Source organism: Coffea eugenioides, unplaced genomic scaffold (assembly GCF_003713205.1).
Source record: "Coffea eugenioides isolate CCC68of unplaced genomic scaffold, Ceug_1.0 ScVebR1_3525;HRSCAF=4751, whole genome shotgun sequence".
NCBI classification, from domain to species: Eukaryota; Viridiplantae; Streptophyta; class Magnoliopsida; order Gentianales; family Rubiaceae; genus Coffea; species Coffea eugenioides.
In genome coordinates this window covers 3,385-24,838 of record NW_020864110.1, presented here as the reverse complement: position 1 = coordinate 24,838, position 21,454 = coordinate 3,385, and the positions used below count along the sequence as shown (strand labels likewise).

The 21,454-nt window shown below is 44.5% G+C and overlaps 1 protein-coding gene across 1 annotated transcript; it reads right to left on the bottom strand.

Moving 5' to 3' along the window:
* Positions 1-9,889: 9,889 nt before the first annotated feature.
* LOC113758040 lies at positions 9,890-20,559 on the bottom strand. Its single transcript, XM_027301070.1, has 3 exons — positions 19,317-20,559; positions 15,062-18,691; positions 9,890-10,215 (listed from the first exon to the last, which is right to left on the bottom strand). Exons 1-3 carry the CDS (start codon positions 20,557-20,559, stop codon positions 9,890-9,892), a joined length of 5,199 nt encoding a protein of 1,732 aa, XP_027156871.1.
* Positions 20,560-21,454: the final 895 nt, after the last annotated feature.

The window sequence follows — 21,454 nt, the reverse complement described above, 5'->3', positions numbered from 1 at the left end:
GACATCTCCATGGATTTCGTGCTTGGTTTACCTCGTTCAAAGCGTGGCCATGACTCTATATTTGTTGTGGTAGATAGGTTCTCCAAAATGGCTCACTTTATTGCATGTCATAAGACGGATGATGCTTTACACATTGCTGATTTATTCTTTAAAGAGGTTGTTCGTTTGCATGGCATACCTAGGACAATAGTATCCGATAGAGATGTCAAGTTTTTGAGCTATTTCTGGAAATCTTTATGGGGTCGGTTGGGAACCAAACTGTTGTTCTCTACCTCTAGTCATCCTCAAACAGACGGACAAACTGAGGTAGTCAATAGGACTTTATCCACACTCCTACGTGCAATCATAAAGAAAAATATCAAGTCATGGGAGGAGTGTCTACCTCATGTTGAGTTTGCATACAATAGGGCTGTGCATAGTGCTACACAATTCTCGCCTTTTGAAGTTGTGTATGGTTTGAACCCCTTAACTCCCTTAGATTTGTTGCCATTACCTTCTTCTGAGCATATGAACTTAGATGGCAAGAAGAAAGCTGAGTTCGTGAGATCATTACACGACAAGGTTCGTACCAACATCGAGAGGAGGACGGCCCAATATGTCCAACAAGCTAATAAGCACAGGCGCAAGCTTGTCTTTGAACCAGGTGATTGGGTCTGGTTACATTTGCGCAAGGAGAGGTTTCCAAAACAACGGCAAAGCAAGCTGTCACCAAGAGGAGATGGGCCTTTTCAAGTTATTGAGCGCATCAACGACAATGCATACCGCTTAGATCTGCCTGGTGAGTATACTGTTAGTGCTACATTCAATGTTGCTGATCTAAGTCCATTTATTGCAGGGGACGAGTACGATTTGAGGGCAAATCCTTTTCAAGAGGAGGGGAATGATGCGGTTGAGCACGAGGCCCAAAGTGTACAAGTAGACCCTGTGAAGGTGCCCCAAGGCCCAGTGACACGAGCACGAGCCAAGAGATTCAAGGAGTCCCTTCAAGCCTTGGTACGTGCCGTCCAAACCCAAGAGAAACCGGTCATTGAAGGAATTGAGTTGGAATATCCTTGCACGACTACTAAAATGCTGCTTACAATTGAAGATGCAAATGTTCAAGCTCCAAACGGCGGGCTGAGCTGCAGTTAAGTACTCTCGCTGAGCCGTACGGGGGTCTCGCTGTCCGATCAGCGAGTCGGGGGTCCAAGGGGGCGACGCGCCCCTGGCTTGGGGGCCCGGGGGCGCAGCGAAGCCCCCGGTGGGGGTTCGGGGGCAACGCCCCCGAAGCTTATGATCTATAGTTAGTTGGGCTAGCTTTCGGTCAAGTGAAGGCCCAAGGGGCTGGCCGAACTTTCCTTGTTATTTTTCCAGTTTATTAGGTCTTAGTCACGGCTATTAATAGCCTCAAGCCGCATGTTACATTCAGTTTTTGAGAGTATTGAATAAAATTTCCAGAATTTCGTCCATTCCTTGTGGCAAATTCCCTTAGCTTGTAAAAGCTAAGTTGAACATCCTAGAGTTGATCCTAGGCTGTTCTTGACTTATCAATCAAGCACACATACTTGATTGTGGCGTCCTCTACCGTTAAATCTGTTCTTGAGTGGTCCAAGTTCGGGTTCAACTCCGTCAAATCTTCATCGTGTTCCTCTAGATCCGAAGTAGCTTCCGCGTCTCGCATCAAACCGATACTAGAAAAATCATTTTAAAACTATTTTTGCTCATAAACTTTATCTGGGGAATTTTTCTAATCAAGAAAATGTAGAAAAGGTGGGCGTTAAAAAAATAAACCCTAGAAAATTAAAAAAATTTCCGGTTCTCAAAACTCATTTTTTTCGGCGGCGTCACAGGACATCCCGTGGACCTTTTGGCGCTATCTGCAGAAAGCCCGAACCACACAGAGGACAACTGCTGGAGAGGAAGGAAAGTGTTGCGTTGCGAAGTGCAGTAACCACCAGCTTGCACCTGCCGATTCTAAACAAGATGGAAGGGAAGTCAACCACCATCAAAGACTAACGCTGGACCAGCTAAGGGAGATGGGATGAAACCTAAGGTCGCGGCTTGAGTGTACTCATTAGAGCCACAGCAGGTCCCAGATTCCTCTAAGGTCGTAGAAGGTACGATCCCTGTATTCCACCACTTTGCAAAGGTTTTAGTAGATTCTGGTGCCACCCATTCCTTTGTTAACCCTAATTTCATGTGTGGCATTGACATAAAACCTGCTAGTTTACCTTACGACCTAGAAGTTAGTACACCTATGGGGGATCATCGTTTGGTTACTAGCCTGGTTTATAAGGACTGGGAGGTTTGGGTAGGAGAGAGGAGATTATTGGGGGATTTGATAAGCTTGTCCATCAAGGCGTATGACGTGATCTTGGGTATGGACTAGTTAGCCAGGTATAATGCCCAACTAGATTGTAAGAAGAAGGTGGTAGAATTCCGCATTCCTGGGGAGGCGACCCTAAGTTTAGATATAAGGGAAAGGTTAGCTTCATCCGCCCTGATCTCAGGCATTCGGGTTAGAAAACTGCTAAATAGAGGGGCGCAAGGATTTTTAGCCTTTCTAATCAATACCCCCACGGATAAATTGAAGGTAGAGGATGTGCACATAGTACGGGAATTTCCGGATGTATTCCCTGATGAGTTAGTAGCCTTACCTCCGGAGAGAGAGATAGAATTCAAGATCGACCTGTTACCGGGAACCTCGCCTATCTCAAAAACACCGTATCGGATGGCCCCTGCTGAACTTAAGGAGTTGAAGTTGCAGTTACAAGACCTTTTGGAGCGGGGGTTCATTCAAGAGAGTGGGTCTCCTTGGGGAGCCCCTATGTTGTTTGTAAAGAAAAAGGACGGAAGTTTGAGGATGTGTATTCACTATCGGGGCCTGAACAATGTCACGATTAAAAATAAGTATCCACTGCCCCACATTGATGAGTTGTTCGACCAGTTTGCAAGGAGCAGTGGTCTTCTCGAAACTGGACCTCTGCCAAGGGTATTACCAGTTGTTGATTAGGAAAAAGGATATTCCGAAAACTGCTTTCAACTCAAGATATGGGCATTACAAATTCATAGTTATGCCCTTTGGATTAACCAATGTCCCTGCCACCTTCATTAATCTAATGCATAGGGTTTTTAAGCCCTACTTGGACCGATTTATCGTTGTTTTTATTGATGACATCTTGGTTTGCTCCAAAACTCGCGAGGAGCATGAACAGCACCTAAGAATTGTTTTGCAAACCCTAAGAGAGCATCGGTTATACACCAAGTTCAAAAGTGTGAGTTTTGGCTGGAGAAAATTTCTTTTTTATGACACGTAATTTCTCATGAGGGCATCTTGGTTGACCCGGCGAAAGTAGAGGCCATGACCAATTGGAAACGGCCAGAAAACCCTACGGAGATTCGTAGTTTTCTAGGGTTGACGGGGCATTACCGACGTTTCATTAAAGACTTCTCCAAACTAGCAGGTCCTTTAACCGACTTGACAAAGAAGCATGGTCGGTTTGTGTGGGATGCCAAAAGCGAAATGAGTTTTCAGGAGCTAAAGAAAAGATTAACTATGGCGCCAGCTCTAGTCTTGCCCAACGGAGTAGACGGGTTTGCCGTCAATGCCGACGCGTCGCGGGAAGGTCTGAGGTGTGTGCTGATGCAGAACCGAAATGTGATATCTTTTGCCTCTAAGAAATTGAAACCCCACGAGCAGAACTACCCAACCCACGATCTTGAGTTAGCCGCGGTTGTTTTCGCTCTGAAGAAGTGGAGACACTACCTTTACGGGGTGACCTTCGAGGTTTACTCAGACCACAAGAGCCTTAGGTACCTCTTTTCACAAAAGGAATTGAATATGAGGCAGCGACGGTGGATGGAATTTCTGGAGGATTACGACTGCACTATCAACTACCATCCGGGGAAGGCAAACGTGGTGGCTGATGCCTTAAGTCACAAGGCTCAAGTAGCAGGGTTAATGATCAAAGAGTGGGATTGTTAGAATCCGTTTGCGAGTTGAAACCCTGCCTTGGGAGTCATAAGGTGGTTTTTGGTAACATTAAGGTAACATCCACCCTACTGGAGCGAATTAAAGAAGCCCAAAAGGAGGATTCGATGGTGCAGAAGTGGGGAAATAAGGTGAAAAAAGGGGAATCAACCGACTTCAACTTCAGTCCCGAGGGTATTCTAAAATACCGAAATCGAGTGGTGGTGCCTAAAGATGAAGCGGTGAGAACGGAGATCTTAGAGGAAGCTCATCAGTCCAGATACACAATCCATCCGGGTAGTAGCAAGATGTATCAGGATCTGAAAGGAGCCTATTGGTGGGACAATATGAAGAAGGAAATCGCTCTGTACGTGCAGAAATGTCTCGTCTGCCAACAAGTTAAGGCGGAACATCAAAAACCATCAGGCTTACTACAACCTCTTGAAATACCCGAATGGAAGTGGGAAAATGTCACAATGGATTTCGTTTCAGGTTTGCCACGAATGCAACGAGGACACGATGCCGTTTGGGTGATCGTCGATCGATTAACCAAATCGGCCCATTTCTTGCCTGTAAACATGAAATACTCCATGGAGAAGTTGGCTCAGGTGTACATGGAAGAGATCGTAAGGCTACATGGCATTCCTGTGAGCATCGTTTCAGACCGAGATCCCCGTTTCGTATCTCGATTTTGGCAGAAATTCCAAGAGACTCTGGGGACTAAACTCAACTTAAGCACCACCTATCACTCTCAGACGGATGGACAATCGGAGCGAACAATCCAAACTCTCAAGGACATGTTACGGACCTGCATTCTGGATTTTGGAGGTAACTGGGGTCAACACATGACCTTAGCAGAGTTTGCGTACAATAACAGCTACCATTCGCCAATTCAACTGGCTCCATACGAGGCACTATATGGACGGAAATACCGGTCACCGATCTATTGGGACGAAGTCGGCGAGAGGAAGGTGCTAGATCCAGCAACTATTCCATGGATGGAGGAGGCATGAGAAAAGGTCAAGTTGATACGACAAAGACTCCAAACAGCTCAAAGCCGACAAAAGAGCTACACGGATAATCGAAGAAAAGACTTGGAGTTCGAAGTAGGAGACCATGTTTTCCTCAAGGTCACACCGTTACGGAGCATCACAGCGGGTAGAGGAAAAAAGCTCCAACCGAGGCTCGTTGGACCTTTCAAGATTCTCCAAAGGGTTGGTAAAGTAGCGTATCTCCTGGAACTACCGTCCAGTCTCTCTCGAATTCACGATGTCTTCCACGTCTCGATGCTTAAGAAGTACTATCCCGACCCATCCCATATCTTACAGCCAGAGGAAATTGAAATAGATGAATCGCTCACTTACGAAGAGAAACCTGTACAATTGCTTGACCGGAAAGTTAAAGAGCTGACAAACCAGCAGATTCCGTTGGTTAAGATACTGTGGAGGAATCATTGGGTGGAGGAAGCTACCTGGGAGGTGGAAGAAGAAATGCAAAAGAAATACCCTAAACTTTTCGAGAGTCAAGGTGAGAAATTTCGAGGGCGAAATTCTTTTAAGGGGGAGAGGGTGTGAGACCCCATAAATTAATTGCATGCTTTTCCGCATTTTCTTTATTAGGAAAATTTTTTAGATAATTTTTATGAGTAAATATAGTTTTTAAATTATTTTTCTAGTATCGGTTAGTTTTTGAGAAATTAAGAGCGTATACAGGACGTGGGACCCGCTAGTGCGGAAAGTTCGGTAAAATTCGGCCAGTTAGGTTAAGTTTTGTATATCAGGATTAGTTTAGCAGGTGTTAAGAGATAATTGGAGGTTACCAATGGATGAGAGTTGGAGAGACAAAAGGATAGCCATGCGTTAATTAGAGTGCCATGTGTCACTTGGTGGTTAACTCTTGGACTTTTACCACGATTCACCACTTTAGCAATTAATACAAAAATTGACCAAAAACATCTTCATTTGCAAGCTTCCTTGGCCGGCCATCTTCAGGAGAAAAGAAGAGAAAACTCCCAACTTTCTTGCCTCCAATCTTGTTCAATCTTCTAGTTCAACCGATTAAACTTGGATTTCCTCCATAAAAACCTTTAGTTTAGTGGTAGTAAGGTTGGTTGTGAAGTGGTTTGGAAGACCAAGGTGCTAAGTGCTTCTTTTCTTGAGTTGGTAAGGTGAGTAGCTAAGGAACCTCTCTGTTCTTCTCAATAATATGTAATTAGTGGCTTATGTGAGTTAAAGAGAAGGTTTTAGGTGTTATTTCATGACTTTTGGTAGAAATTGGTGAATTTTATATTTATCCATGATTTTTCTATTTTTATATGTTTAATATTGTGTGGCCATAGATGATGGCTTGGGATAGTCTAGAATGAAGCTATAGTGCATAAATTGTAGTGAATTGCGGAAAATTTCCACTTTGTGTGGAAAATTCCAGATTAGGGTTTCAATTTTTCCCTGTTCTACCCGGTACTGTTTCTCCTAGTTAGAAGCCAAATTGGCCTTAGTATAAAACATGAAAGTTGTATATATTGATTTTTTATAGTTTCCTACAAAATTTCAGCCCAATCGGAGCAACGTAGCATGTTAAAAGACTGAAATACCCCTGCTTCCCTGTTTCTGTCCGAAACTGATAATCCGCTTCTGTATTGGTTAGTTTGACCGGGAATACTACTGATTTGGTTGTCAATGTCTTCTTAAGAAATATAGCCTGGTATCTTAGCTTTCAGATGGCTTTGGAATCACTTGAATTGGAGTCGTACGTGCTGAGATATGTTGAATGAATCAGGACTGCTAATTGAATTTCACAGTAAACTTCGAACTAGAAACTCTGGGGTTGTTTTGGTAAATTTGACCTAGTTACACTACAAACTGGACTGAGTGGCCTTCTTCAACATTGTAGCCCTTTCTTTTAGCTTCGAAATGGTGTATATTTCACCTCAATCCGACAAGAGTAACTTCAGTTGTGTTAATTCCGCTAAGCAACAACAAATCTGCGTTTTGTTTTCCAATCTAAACTTCGTTTCCGCACATGTCCTAGTTTGATTTTGCACTTATACTTTTCATTTGATTTTACTCTAGTAGTATGTGGATTCTGTTTATGACTCGTATTCGAGTCTCATTGTGCTTGTTTGAATGTTTTAGGGCGTGACGGTGATTCAAGACGCTCTTTGGGCGGAAGTGTATGAAATTTTATTTGCTTGCTTGGTGAGTGTACCGCTCACTTGCTTGTTACTATGTGCTTTGTTACACTTGAAATTGATGCCTAGAATGCTTATTTGAACCGTTGAAATTGGTTCAAGTAAGGGTGTACTTGATCACTTACATATGACTGTTTACTGTGTTACTGGAATGGTATATGAATATATTGGAATTGGTGTCGTTTGGACGAGTATCCAACGGCCATTACTGTTATCACTGAGCTCAACCCCATTGGTGGTCAATTGAATCGAGCCGGCAAGGGCTTGGTCGTGAAAATTGACGAGCCATGGGGACTGTTATATGGAATCTTGTAGTATGAGACTCTTGATTCTGGTATATTCGAGTATTACCAATTTTCCACTGTTTGGAGTTCGGGCCCGGTAGGGGTATGTTGGGCGGAAGGAATTGGAGTAAAGCGGAGTCTACATTTGGTTACACTTTGTACATTGACGGAGGGTCAATGAGAAACGATCAAGTATGGCGAGCGAGGAAAGGGGCTCTTGAGAGCCGTCCGTATCCTTTTACCATTGTTATTGATATGTGACTTTATTTAGCTTCCTTATTGAATGATTTGGGATTGATCGACTCCATGCATAATTGAACTTCCTTGCTTGAGTGAAAGTATCTCACTGGGCGTAAGCTCACCCTATTACTTTTGTTTTCCTTACAGGAGTTTGAAACTTTTGTGAGACTAGGACCTTTGGTTGCCGAGTTGAGCTTGAGTAAATACATTTTGAATAGCTCCTTATTGGGCAAAACCTTAAGTGCAATTTGATCCAACCTTTGCGTTTGAGTTATAATTTGCAAACCGGACATGTATAAACTTGTTGGATAACTTTTGTATGCTATTCTGACGTGTCCGGCACTGTTTATGTCGATTCCGATTTTCGTTTCTTTTATTTTGTGATTTTGACTTGTTTGAGCGCACTTTTATTTTTTCCCGGAACGTTTTAGATCGTGTTTAACTGCACCGTTAGTCCTGGCGAGAGTTGGGCAGGCAGTCCGCTAACCTCTTTGGTTCGCCTTAGGGGAAGGTGGGGCTGTCACAGGTGGTATCAGAGCCTAGGTTTGAATTGGCCTGGGCGTGTTAGAAATGCTCGACTTGAGGATTATTTTGATTGTTTCCCTTAAGATTATTTATGATTATTTACTCTTGTGGTGTAGGATGGACGGGCCTAGTGGTAGCCTTACTGGTGAGCGACCCTGTGGAGTGCTCCCGGCGATTAAGTACCAGATTCGGCCAAGAGGGGCCGTCGTACGTTGGAGTCCAGCTAACCGCCTCCGACGTTGTGAGTACCGTCACACTTACGCCTACCCTAACACTGTAGTGTTGGCTGTGGTAGAGGAACGAAAGGAGTTGGCGAAGGATAACGCTAGGCTTGAGGCCGAAGTGAACCAACTAAGGGCAGCTAACGAAAAACAAGCCGAGCGAATCAAGGAGCTAGAGTACGACGTGATCGAAGGTCAAGATAGGGTAGACGACCTTTGCGCCCAACTTGGAGAGGCACGTGAGCGTATGACAAAGAGAGCTAGGAAAGTTAGGGTTCGAGCCGAGTCGATCTTGAACCTTTGCGACGATTTGCTCGAGGAGGAGAGTGACGAGGCTTCGTGTGCAGGGGGCGAGGATGGAGGTGAATCCACCTCATCGGGTGGGTCCACTAGCCCGACGACCGACTGAGCCGTCACCCTTGGGGTATTTTGGAGGATTTTGACTACCGTATATAGGACGGATAGGGAATGGTAGACCTGGGAAAGAACTTTAGCTAGCCATTTTTGTACGTTTGGACTAGCGATGTATATACTACTATTGATGATGCCGTTCCCTTGTGGATTGTCTTTGTTGTACTTGACTGACTGTTAATATGTGTCTTGTTTGACTTTGTTTTGGTGACTTTGCTTTGGAATGTGTATATGCTTTATTGTAAAAGATTTTGGTTTCTTACGTACATGTATTGTTATTTTATTGTTCTAGTTACATTTGTCTAGATTGAATAGATTCAATGGAGGGCACCCGTAGTGGTCGGGGACGTGGGTGTGGGAGTAGGCAACCCACGTCTGAAAGGGGCACTGGGGAAACTTCGTCTGGACCCAACCCTGAACCTAGGGTTGACCCTAACGTTCAAATAGCTGCTGCTATGCAGCAAATGACTAATTTATTGGCCCAAGTGGTGCAGGAACAGGGTCAAAACCCTAATTCTAACCCTGGAAAACCCTGGCAATCACGTGGAGAGCGAAGACAGAGCTCTCGAGGGATTCTTAAAGTTTGCTCCACCAAAGTTCCTTGGGGGGCCCGATCCAGATATAGCCGAAAGGTGGCTAGAGAAAATGGTTGATATTTTTGCTGCCTTGCACTACACCGAGGAGAGGCAGGTGACCTTTGCCGTCTTTCAGTTAGAAGGGGCGGCCCGTTCCTGGTGGAACGTCATACGGCAGAAGTGGGAACGGGAGCAAACGCCCTGGACCTGGGTGAACTTCATGCGAGAGTTCAACGCTAAATTCTTCCCTCCTCTAGTCAAGGAACAGAAGGAAGATGAGTTTATCCGACTTCGCCAAGGGGCCCAGTCTGTAGCGGAATACGAGAGTCAGTTCACCCGCCTATCCAAATTTGCCCACGAGCTGATCATGACCGAGCAACGGTGAATAAGGCATTTTATCCAGGGTTCGAACGTAGAAATTCAGAAGGATCTCGCGGTGGCCCAGATTAATGCTTTTAGCGAGGCCGTGGAGAAAGCCCAACGGGTGGAGAGCGCTAGGCTACAAGTACGAAACTTTCAGGCAAAGAAGCGCGGCTTTCCTGGAAGTTGTTCAGGGCAGGGGGATAAGGGTACCCCTCCCAAGTTCGGACGGGAAGCCGGAGGTGGATGACAGTCGGGAGAAGGCAGAGGGGTTCCGTCCAGGGGTGGCTCAGCTGGGAGAAGCCAGGTAGGAAATTTCCAGAGGGGTTCAGGTTCGGCGTCCCGTGGACCTTGTGGGTACTGCGGAAAGCAAAATCATTCTGAGGACAACTGCTGGAAGAAAGATGGAAAATGTCCGCGTTGCGGAAGTGCAGACCACCAGCTTGCCACCTGCCCAATCCTAAAGCAAGATGAAAAGGGAAGTCAACAACCGTCAAACACCAACGCTGGACCAGCTAAGGGAGATGGGACGAAATCTAAGGTCGCGGCTCGAGTGTACTCATTAGAGCCACAGCAGGTCCCAGATTCCTCTGAGGTCGTAGAAGGTACGATCCCTGTATTCCACCGCTTTGCAAAGTTTTTAGTAGATCCCGGTGCCACCCATTCCTTTGTCAACCCTAATTTCATGTGTGACATTGATAAAAAACCTGCTAGTTTACCATACGACCTAGAAGTTAGTATGCCTACGGGGGATCATCGTTTGGTTACTAGCCTGGTTTATAAGCACTGCGAGGTTTGGGTAGGAGAGAGAAAGTTGTTAGGGGATTTGATAAGCCTGTCTATTAAGGGATATGATGTGATTTTGGGCATGGACTGGTTAGTCAAGTATAAAGCCCAACTAGATTGTAAGAAGAAGATGGTAGAATTTCGTTTTCCTGGCGAGGCGACCCTAAAGTTGGATATAAGGGGTAGGTTAGCCTCATCTGCTTTGATCTCGGGTATTCGGGCTTGGAAATTGTTAAGTAGAGGGGCGCAAGGATTTTTAGCCTTTCTAATTAACACCCCCACGGATAAATTGAAGGTAGAGGATGTGCACATAGTACGGGAATTTTTGGATGTATTCCCTGATGAGTTAGTAGCCCTACCTCCGGAAAGAGAGATAGAATTCAAAATCGACCTGTTACCGGGAACTCGCCTATCTCAAAAACCCCGTATCGGATGGCTCCTGCTGAACTTAAGGAGTTGAAGTTGCAGTTATAAGACCTTTTGGAGAGGGGGTTCATTCAAGAGAGTGGGTCTCCTTGGGGAGCCCCTATGTTGTTTGTAAAGAAAAGGGATGGAAGTTTGAGGATGTGTATCGACTATCGGGGCCTGAACAATGTCACGGTTAAAAATAAGTATCCACTGCCCCACATTGATGAGTTGTTCGACCAGTTGCAAGGAGCAGTGGTCTTCTCGAAACTGGACCTTCGCCAAGGGTATTACCAGTTGTTAATCAGGAAGGAGGATATCCCGAAAACCGCTTTCAATTCGAGATATGGGCATTACGAGTTCGCAGTTATGCCCTTTGGACTAACCAATGCTCCTGTCACCTTCATGGACTTAATGCATAGGGTTTTCAAGCCCTACTTGGATCGATTTGTCGTAGTCTTTATCGATGACATTCTAGTTTACTCCAAGACACGTGAGGAGCATGAGCTGCATTTGAGAGTTGTTTTACAGACCCTAAGGGAGCATCAGTTGTACGCCAAGTTCAGTAAGTGTGAATTTTGGTTGGAGAAAATCTCTTTCTTAGGGCACGTAATTTCCCAAGAAAGCATCTCGGTTGACCCGGCGAAAGTAGAGGCCGTGACCAATTGGAAGAGGCCAGAAAACCCCACAGAGATCTGCAGCTTTCTAGGGCTGGCTGGGTGCTACCGGCGTTTCATTAAAGATTTCTCCAAACTAGCCGGTCCTTTAACCGACCTGACAAAGAAACATGGACGGTTCGTATGGAATGCCCGATGTGAGACAAGTTTCCAAGAGTTAAAGAAAAGATTGACCATGTGTGACAGCCCCACCTCCCCCTAAGGCGAACCAGAGGGTTCGGCGGGCCGCCTGCCCAGCTCTCGCCGGGACTCAGTCGTTCACTACATTCCTCAAACAGATTACAAGATAAAACTCACATATTACAATATAAATCTCCAATATACATCAAATTCTCCAATAATTACATGTCATAAGCGAAGCGGAAACAATTCCAAATAAGCCATCCAGTCACGTGAATAAGTACTACAAGCCCTTCCTTCGCCTTGAGCCCTGTGGAGGGGAATAAAATATTTTTGGGGTGAGCTAGAAGCTCAGCGAGTAACCAGTAAAAGCAGTCATCAAATATATTGCACAGTAATGTATTCCAATGATGTCATGAATCAGAGATCAAATGTACGTCTTTTGCTCTCGTGAGCCAGTGAAATCATAGCACTTGAACACCCAACGCTCAAATAGATCATTTAACATTAACAGAGAGGGAGCCCCTTTTTGAGCTCCAGATAAACATGAACATGAACCATCAACAGGGTGGAGACGTTGGTGTCCAGCACAAGACTCCCCAAGAACTCAGTAAAGCCAAAACTTGTCATGAACTCACATGCAAGCACGCATGATATGCATTCGAGTAAATAATGCAAGAAACGTTTCACAAGTACTTTGGAAATAGTTTAGGGTCACTCACCTCCACGGCTCAGAAATCATCCAGCATATAACATTGCCTTGGTCTTAGATCACAAACTCAATGCAAACAAATCCCTTCAAAGTTCGGACAGCACTTCCCCTGAATTTGCTAACTTTTCCAGCCATCATGGCTTCATTATTTCTTCATCCAATCCCAAAGGTACACACACAACAACAAGTTCATCCAATAGCCATTCAGCAAGCTCCAAGTAGTACTAGTGCAAGTCAAGCTAGGGAAAAGTCCGGAAATGAAAGTTAAGCTCAAAACCAGAAAAACAGTTTTGAAGTCATTTTGCGGTAGTGGCACCAAAGGCGCTACGATTGTCGGATGAAGGTACAAGACCCACTGTTTAGAAGCTAAGAGACAGGGCTACAATATTACAGAAGGTCACTCAACCCAGTTTCGAGTGTAACCAGGTCAAAAATGCAAAATACTACACCAGAATCACAAAAACAAATTCACAGAACGCATTCTAGCGGAAACATCATAAATCAGGCTATCCAAGTCCGAATCCAAAAATTATAAAACCGGCTGAAAGCTAAGAAACAGGGCTACATTTCATCAGAAGGCCTCAACAACCAATTCGGAAGCATTCCTAACCAAAACAATCAATTACAGGCGAAATTCTTACATTCGGGTAAAACCAGAACAGCAATAGTAATTTCGACTTTTCTCATTCTACACTACTCCGATTGACCTGAAATTTTGTAGGCACCTCTAAAATGTCATTGCCTACAACTTTCATGTTTTAATCCAAGGCCAATTCGGCCTCTAACTAGGAGCTAAAAATTCGGGCAGAATGCTCCCACAAAAACCCTAATTTTCTGAAATTTCTTCCAAACCAGAAATTGGTTGCAATTAATCAATTTTTCCACCTCCTAGAGTCATTATATACCATTTCCAATCATCATAGATAGCCACAAAATCATGCTTATATTAAAACAGAAAAATCCCCAAAAATAATAAAACTTCATCACTTCAACCACAAATCAAGAAATAATCCATAAACTTGCATCTCATACTACCACTAAGCATGATTTAAGCATCAATTAAGGGAGGAGGGTGGTTCTTCACAACTTACCTTAAAAACAAGAGAGAGAGAGCAAGAGGTCCTCCTAGCTTTCCAAATCACTCCACCAAACAACTTACTTACACTAATTGAAGAGGTTTTATGGAGTAAGTTCAAGTTTCAATGGTTGGTTTTGATGATTTGGAGCAAAATGGAAGCAAAACTTGAAGAGTTTCTTCCTTTCTTTTTGAGAGAGAGGGCCGGCCAACAAGGGAGAAGAAATGAAGAATTCTTGGTTGTTTTTTGATTTAATTAGTCAATTGGTAAGACCATGAATAGTGGTCTTAAGGTATGAAGCAATCACATGGTGACACTTGTCACCTTTTATTAAATACCTACCTAACTTGTCTCTCTCATATCAATCCAAATTGCAACCTCTACTTATCTCTTAACACCCGGTAAATTAATTCCAGTATCCAAAACTTAACCTAATTGGCCGAATTTTACCGAACTTTCCGCACTAGTGGGTCCCACGTCCGATATATGTTCTTAATTTCTCAAAAACTAACCGATACTAGAAAAATCATCTAAAACCTATATTTACTCAATAAAAATTATCTGGGGAATTTTCTAATAAAGAAAATGTAGAAAAGGAGGGCGATAAATAAAACTCCACTTAAGCTTTCTAATAAATTGTAACACTAGAGGTTTGCTAATCTAGAGTTTGCTAACCATTTCAAACTAATACATAAACTAGGGTTTTCAATCTTAACCGAGATAGGGTTTCCTTCTTAGCCCTAAAACCCTACTTAACCACACCGAAATAATGAATAACCCTAATATCAACTTACGAACTGATTGGGGCCTCACAATCTCCCCCACTTAGGAAAATTTCATCCTCGAAATTAATTCTTTGATCAAAGCATACCTTCGAAATCTGCCGAAGGGTCAGTCACCTCATATTGACCCATTGCATACACTCTTGCTGGCCCTTTGGGTCGATTTTCCCCTGCATTCATCGGCTTAGTTGTGGTCCCTTCAGTCGGTGGCTTGAGTCCTTCCTTCTGCATCTTAGGGCACCGGGCAATCAGATGTTCGGTACTACCACATTTGAAGCATTTTCGTACCGAACTATTTTTCCAGCAATTTTCAGCAGTATGATTGCCCCCACAGAAACCACAGGTTGGCTTAGTGGCCGTACTTGACCCTCCACGCTGGGTACTCCTCGGGGGCTCTTGCACCACCTATAAACTTAGGAGGTGCAAATTTCTGGAACCGTTCTAAAGCACGGTCCTCTCCCTCATGATTACCCGGATTATGTCCCGGATTATGTCCAGGATTCCCAGTACTGCTCCCCTGGCCCTGTTGATTTGTCATTCGCTCTAGTAGATCGGCCATCCGCTGGATGGCTGTAGCGACTTGATCCGGCCCATTTCCATTATTTCCTTCAGGTTTTTTTTTTTTTTCCCAAATTTTATTAAATGCGAAAAAACAACGAACGAGGAAACAAGTCCCACCGTTCAATACATCCTAGGAACCGTAGGAAAAACTATTCCTAACAATTAACGTTGCGAATATATGGATAACCTATTGCATCCAAATGAATCAATGACCGAGCTCTACTTGGCAGCTGCTGATGAGATTGGAAAGTAACCCATGAACTCTCCAGAGATAACGCCGCTAAGCTGTCTGCCACGGCATTCGCCTCACGATAAATATGCGAAATGGCCCCATTCACCTTACCGAGCAACAGACGAATTTGACTTAAGACGCTACACAACGGCCACTTACCAACCGATTGACTAGTAACCAGCCGTGCCAATGCTAGAGAATCCACTTCCACTAAAATACCTGACAACCCTGTCTCAACACACCACTGTAGCCCAGTCAACAAAGCTAATCCCTCCGCATGAACCACTTCACATTCTCCAAACTCTTTATAAAAAGCACCAAGCATCTTCCCTTCAAAATCTCGTATCACTCCACCGCCTTTTGCCAACCCATTAGTCACACTTGCGTCGGTGTTCAGCTTGATTGACCCCCGAGGAGGCTTCATCCATGATATAGCCTTCGGCCGTAATGATTTACCCGGTTTGATCCGAAAGTACGGAGCAAAATACGTATCCGTATCCCCCTCCAACTGAAATCTGTTCAACATGCGTGCAGCCCCCGTAGCAACCAACCACCCATTGACATCGAAGATAACTTTAGAATAGGCCGAGGGAATATTTCCAAACCGAGCATCATTCCTGCTACGCCACATAAACCACAGCACTACAACTGGTATAGCACACCGAACATGATTCAGCCGCCCATTCCCAGAAGATTGAAACCACACCACCAGCAGCGAAGAAACGCATGAGAATGATCCCCACGGGATTCCGCAAGCCAGGAAGAAATGCTGCCAAACTGCGCTTGCTAATCTGCCCTGCAAAAAAATATGATGCAAGGACTCCGCTGAATCACCACAACAGTCGCATTTGGAAACCAAAGAAAATCCTCTAGAACGGAGCTGGTCGTCCAGAGGAAGAAATTCAGCCAAAACCCTACACCAAATTCCACGCCAAACCAAGGACAGGTTACGCCGCTGTCTAATTAACTCCCAGGCTGATGACACAGTGAACGTACCATCAGCCGAAGGAGCCCAAACCAATTCGTCCTTAAGAGCCGGATCAACAATTATTCGTGAAATATTATTAACAACAGATCGAGGAAGAACCTGGAGGAGCCGTTGAAAATTCCACCCCGTAGAGCTATAAAACTCAGCTACTAAGCAATGAGGAGGCGCCCCATCAAACTGCCTGCTAAGCGGTTCATCGAGGAACCATCGATCATGCCACAAATCGATGAACCCCTCGCCAAGACGCCAACGAATATTATCTTCAGCTATAGCCCGAACCGAGCAGACCCGCTTCCATGTTGCCGACCCAACGCCAGCCGCTGCCAAGAAAGGATGCTGACCGCCAATATACTTGCGATGCATAAAGATTGCCCACGGAGAACTCTTTTGTCGAATTCTCCACCATAATTTCATTGCAAAAGCCTTCTCTAAGTCCAACAGAGATCGAAAACCCAACCCCCCTTCTTCAACAGGGAAACATAATTTCTCCCAGGACGACCAATGAATCCGTCTACCATCCTTGCCATCCCACAAGAACGCATTAAACAGCCTGCCTAACCTAAGAAAAACCCCCTTAGGTGGTTTAGAAACCTGCAACAGATAGAGAGGCATTGAGTTCAACACATGACGAAGCAAGATGAGCTTCCCCCCCGCAGAAAGAAATCGGGAGCTCCAATGATGCAGCTTTGCTCGAACAGAAGCAAAAACTCCATCAAAAAAGATACTTTTCTTACGACCACGAATAAGTGGAACTCCCAAATATTTCACAGGCCAAGACTGCTCTTGAAATCCCGTAACTTGCTGAATTAAGGTGATAATCTCCGAAGGAAGCTTCGACGAATAAAGGAAACGACTCTTGGAGAGATTAATTTTTTGGCCAGAAAGAATTTCATATTGTCGAAAAAGGGACGACACAGCCAGCAGACATTCAGACGATGCCCGCGTAAAAATAACCATGTCATCGGCAAACGCAAGGAACGAGACCAGCCCTCCCTTAGACAAAAATCTAAAACCCGGGGTGTTTGTAAACAGCTGCTGGAGGCCCCGGCCAAGAAATTCAGATACAAAAAGGAAAAGAGTGGAAGATAGAGGATCCCCCTGACGAACCCCTCTAGTCGACCTGAAAAAACTCGTGAGCTCCCCATTTACCAACACAGAAAACCACACATTGGATATTAAACGAAAAATCAGATCTACCACACCCTCCTTAAAGCCGAATTCACGAAGCATGTATAATAAAAACCCCCATTCCACCCTGTCATAAGCCTTCTCCATATCCAATTTCAATATTACGTTAGGGTGACGCAATTTCTTGTCCAAATCCAGGATTAATTCCTGTGCGAGGAGAACATTATCCTGTATTCCCCTACCCGGTATAAAGCCAGTCTGAAACTCTAAAATCAACTTAGGAAGAAACTGATTAATGCGGGTCGACAAAATCTTAGAAATGATCTTCGAGCTAACATTGGATAAGCTTATTGGTCGGAAATCTTTCCACTCACACGCACCCTCCTTTTTAGGCAGCAATGTGATCGTGGTACTTGAAAACCCACGAGGCATTGTTGCACCAGCGAAGAAATCCTTCACCGCATCCATGAAGTCATCCTTGATACACTCCCAGCAACTTTGATAAAAGCCCCCTCCAAACCCGTCAGGGCCCGCAGCACTCTGAGGGTCCAGGGAGCAAATTACCTTATGAACTTCTTCTACCGATGGTGATTTCAGCAGCATGTCATTGTCTTCCTGCGTAAGCTTGGGCAGATCAATAGACGGTCTGCTGCCAGAACAAGCAGCGCGGTCGGCCGTGAACAAAGAGGAGAAAAAATCACCCGCCGACAGCTTAATATCATCAATACTATCAAACCAACAATCCCCGTTACCCCTAATGCGTGAAATAAAATTAGAGCTGCGTTTCTGCTTAACTGCTGCATGGAAAAAGGATGTATTAGCGTCGCCCTCTTTGATCCACTTGATCGCTGCCTTTTGTCTCCAGAATTCACATTCCAACGCAAGCTCCCGAGAATGAACTGCCCTTGCCTCGTGGACTGCCATCCTCGACAGCGTATCTCTATTCTGGTCATACAAAATTTCCTTGGCCAATAAATTATCCGCTGCCACTTGGACCCTTTGAGAGACATTCCCAAAGACCCGCCCATTCCATCGAGATAAAACTCGTTTAACCACCTGCAACTTATTAAAGAATTTCTGCATTCCCACTCCAGACACAGTCTGAGCCCACGCAGACTTCACTGTTGTTTGAAAACTGGAATGACCTTGCCAGACATTAAGAAACCGGAATGAAGAGCGCCTAGTTGACGTACTTCCTCCCCTGATCAACAACGGACAATGATCAGACCGCCCTCGTTGAAGATGAGCTACTCGAGTCATCTCTACATCAGACAGCCAAACGCCATTAACGACCGCTCGATCGAGACGCTGCCACATGCGACCATTGGTCCATGTGTACGCAGACCCATCGAATTGAACTGGGAATAGCCCACTCCGATGTAAAGCAGAGTTGAATTCCTCCAAATCACGAATATTGGGAGCAGATCCTCCAATCCTTTCCTCCGCGCAAGAAACAACGTTGTAGTCCCCTGCGGCAATCCATGGAAGCGTAGTAGACGTAGAAAATTACTCCAAAGCCTCCCATAGCCGTCTCCTACCAATTCTGTTACACTTCGCATAGACAGCCGAAATAACAATGGAAGAACCAGACGGGAAAGACAAATATATATGAACTAATTGATCCGCAGCTTCTACAAAAGAATACCTAGCCTCTGAAGACCAAAATACCCAGATTTTATTATGCACGAAAGACCGAGCAAAATCAAATCCCAAGAACAGCTGCACACTCTCCAACTGAGAGACATTGGCTAACGGTTCCAACAGAATCAATAACCTAATATTATGTGATCTACAAGTGCAACGAATATACCGCAATGAATCCCTGTTCGACGCACCCCGAATGTTCCACACTATAAACTTAATTGGATTTAACATTATTAGACCGAAGATTATAGTGCGCAGATGAGGTCATACCTTCTCGTTTCCTGGACTGTCTACTACGACCCTTGTGGCCTTGAATCAACTATTGCAGCCAATGAGAGTCGGCATCATCCAGTGAAACTCCCGTAGCGACCGGATCGCAACAAAGCTTAGATGCTTGGATTCTGCCGGGCAGCCGATCCTGAAAACTTTTAAGCTCAACTAAGGAAAGACCTGTCACCCCCGACCGGCCTTCAGAATTAGCCCGCACCAGTCGAACATGACCGTGATGCCGTGTAGGAGAGAGAGAAGAGGAAATCTCTCTCTTCCTCTCTCTACCAACCCTCGAACTCAACGCCAACAGACGGTCATCCCCATTAGAAGAGAGGATATTGTCCGATAAAGCCTTAGCCGGAGAAGAAGATTCCTGGGGAACAAGAGTGAGAAAATTCTGCGCATCCGCCTCAGCCCCCCGAGATGCATTAGAGAGAACAAGAATAGGAACACTAGCTGGAGAAGAATTTCCCCTAACAGGGTTATCAGATGGTGGTGGAATCTCAGGGATGACAACATCCGTCGCACAAATACCAGTTTCAGGCTCTTTTACCCCCATGGCTACCACAAGCCCAGGATCCACAACAGGAGGAGATTCCTCAACAGCAGGTACCCCCTTAGGTTGAAAAACTTGTCTGACGTGTGGCGTAGCTGATGGTCCAGAACGACGCACCGGCCGCAATTCCGGATGTTTGCGATGACAGACAGATTCTGTATGACCAATCAACGAGCAAAAACCACAATAAGCGGGATAACCTTTGTACTCAATTTTCTGCCAAAAACCCCACTGATCATCTCCAATCCAAATCCTGGATTTAGGAGACTGCAATACATCGATCTCCAACAATATACGGGCAACAGATGGACGCTTCAGTGAAGCCGTAGCTTCATCCACTTTCAAGGGACGACCAAGCAAGGTACCTAGCTTAAGCAAAAATTGCTTTTCAAAAAACGGCAATGGAAGACCCGGAAAATTGACCCAAACTGGTGCAATTGATGACTCTACTCCTGGTTTAAAATCAATTGTCCATTTCGACAGGGACATATGAAACTTGCCAACGTACCAAGACCTGCGACACCAAAGTCTGGTGTAATCTTCCTCCTCGGATGGACGTAACAGAATGTGCTTGGAATCTAATAAACCAATCGGGCACTCACCCCTCAGCCCCAACGAAACAATAAATTTGCGAATAAGCTCAATGGACGGACGACCTATGGCAAACCTGCCGACTAGCGCGTTAGAGTAAGGCGCCGCAATCTGCATCATATCTTGACGGGAGATGACCAACGATGGCTCCCCCTTGTATGTACTGAGATGGCCAATACCAGAGGACGAAGAAGAAGGAGCTTGAGAGAGCAGGGAGGCGAACGTCTTCGACGGCCGAACGAACGGCGGCGCCTCCCCATGCAGGAGAGCCGCCATGAAACCCAAGCCCGACCTTTACGTGCGTCTTCCTAGAATTCTTTTTACCCGTGCCGTAAAAGAACTTGAAAAGAGGAATTCCTTCAGGTTTTATTTTCTTAATTTTGTAATTTTCTTAATTTCTAGGTTTTATTTTCTTTTAATTGCACGTTTTTCCATATTTTCTTTATTCGGAAATTTTTAAAATAATTTTTATGAGTAAATATAGTTTTTAAATAATTCTTCTAGTATTGGTTAGTTTTTGAGAAATTAAGAGCGTATACCGGACGTGGGATCCGTTAGTGCGAAAAGTTCGGTAAAATTCGGCCAGTTAGGTTAAATGTTGGATACCGGGTTTATTTTAGCAGGTGTTAAGAGATGATTAGAGGATACCCAATGGATGAGAGTTGAAGAGACAAAAGGATAGCTACGCATTAATGGTAGTGACAAGTGTCACTTGGTGGTTAATTCTTGACTTTGACCACTATACACTACTTTACCAATTAAATCAAAAATTACCCAAAAATCATCTTCATTTGCAAGCTTCTTGGCCGGCTATCTTCAAGGGAAAAAGAAGAGAAAACTCCCAACTTTCTTGCTTCTAATCTTGCTCAATCCTCAAGTTCAACCGATTAAACTTGGATTTCCTCCATAAAACCTCTTAGTTTAGTGGTATTAAGGTTGGTTGTGAAGTGGTTTGGGAGACCAAGGTGCTAAGTGCTTCCTTTCTTGAGTTGGTAAGGTGAGTAGCTAAGGAACCTCTCTTTTCTTCTCAATAATGTGTAACTAGTGGCTTATGTGAATTAAAGAGATGGTTTGAGGTGTTATTTCTTGACTTTTGGTAGAAATTGGTGAATTTTATATTTATCCATGATTTTTTCTGTTTTTATATGTTTAGTATTGGTTGGTCATGGAT

Coding starts and splice junctions, on each gene's coding strand:
- LOC113758040 (XM_027301070.1), bottom strand. CDS start 20,559: ATGGCGGCTCTCCTGCATGGGGAGGCGCCGCCGTTCGTTCGGCCGTCG. Junction 18,692..19,316: donor AGGCCGGTCGGGGGTGACAG/GTCTTTCCTTAG, acceptor GGATTGCCGCAG/GGGACTACAACGTTGTTTCT. Junction 10,216..15,061: donor GATTCATTTGGATGCAATAG/GTTATCCATATA, acceptor ATCTTGCTTTAG/GATTGGGCAGGTGGCAAGCT.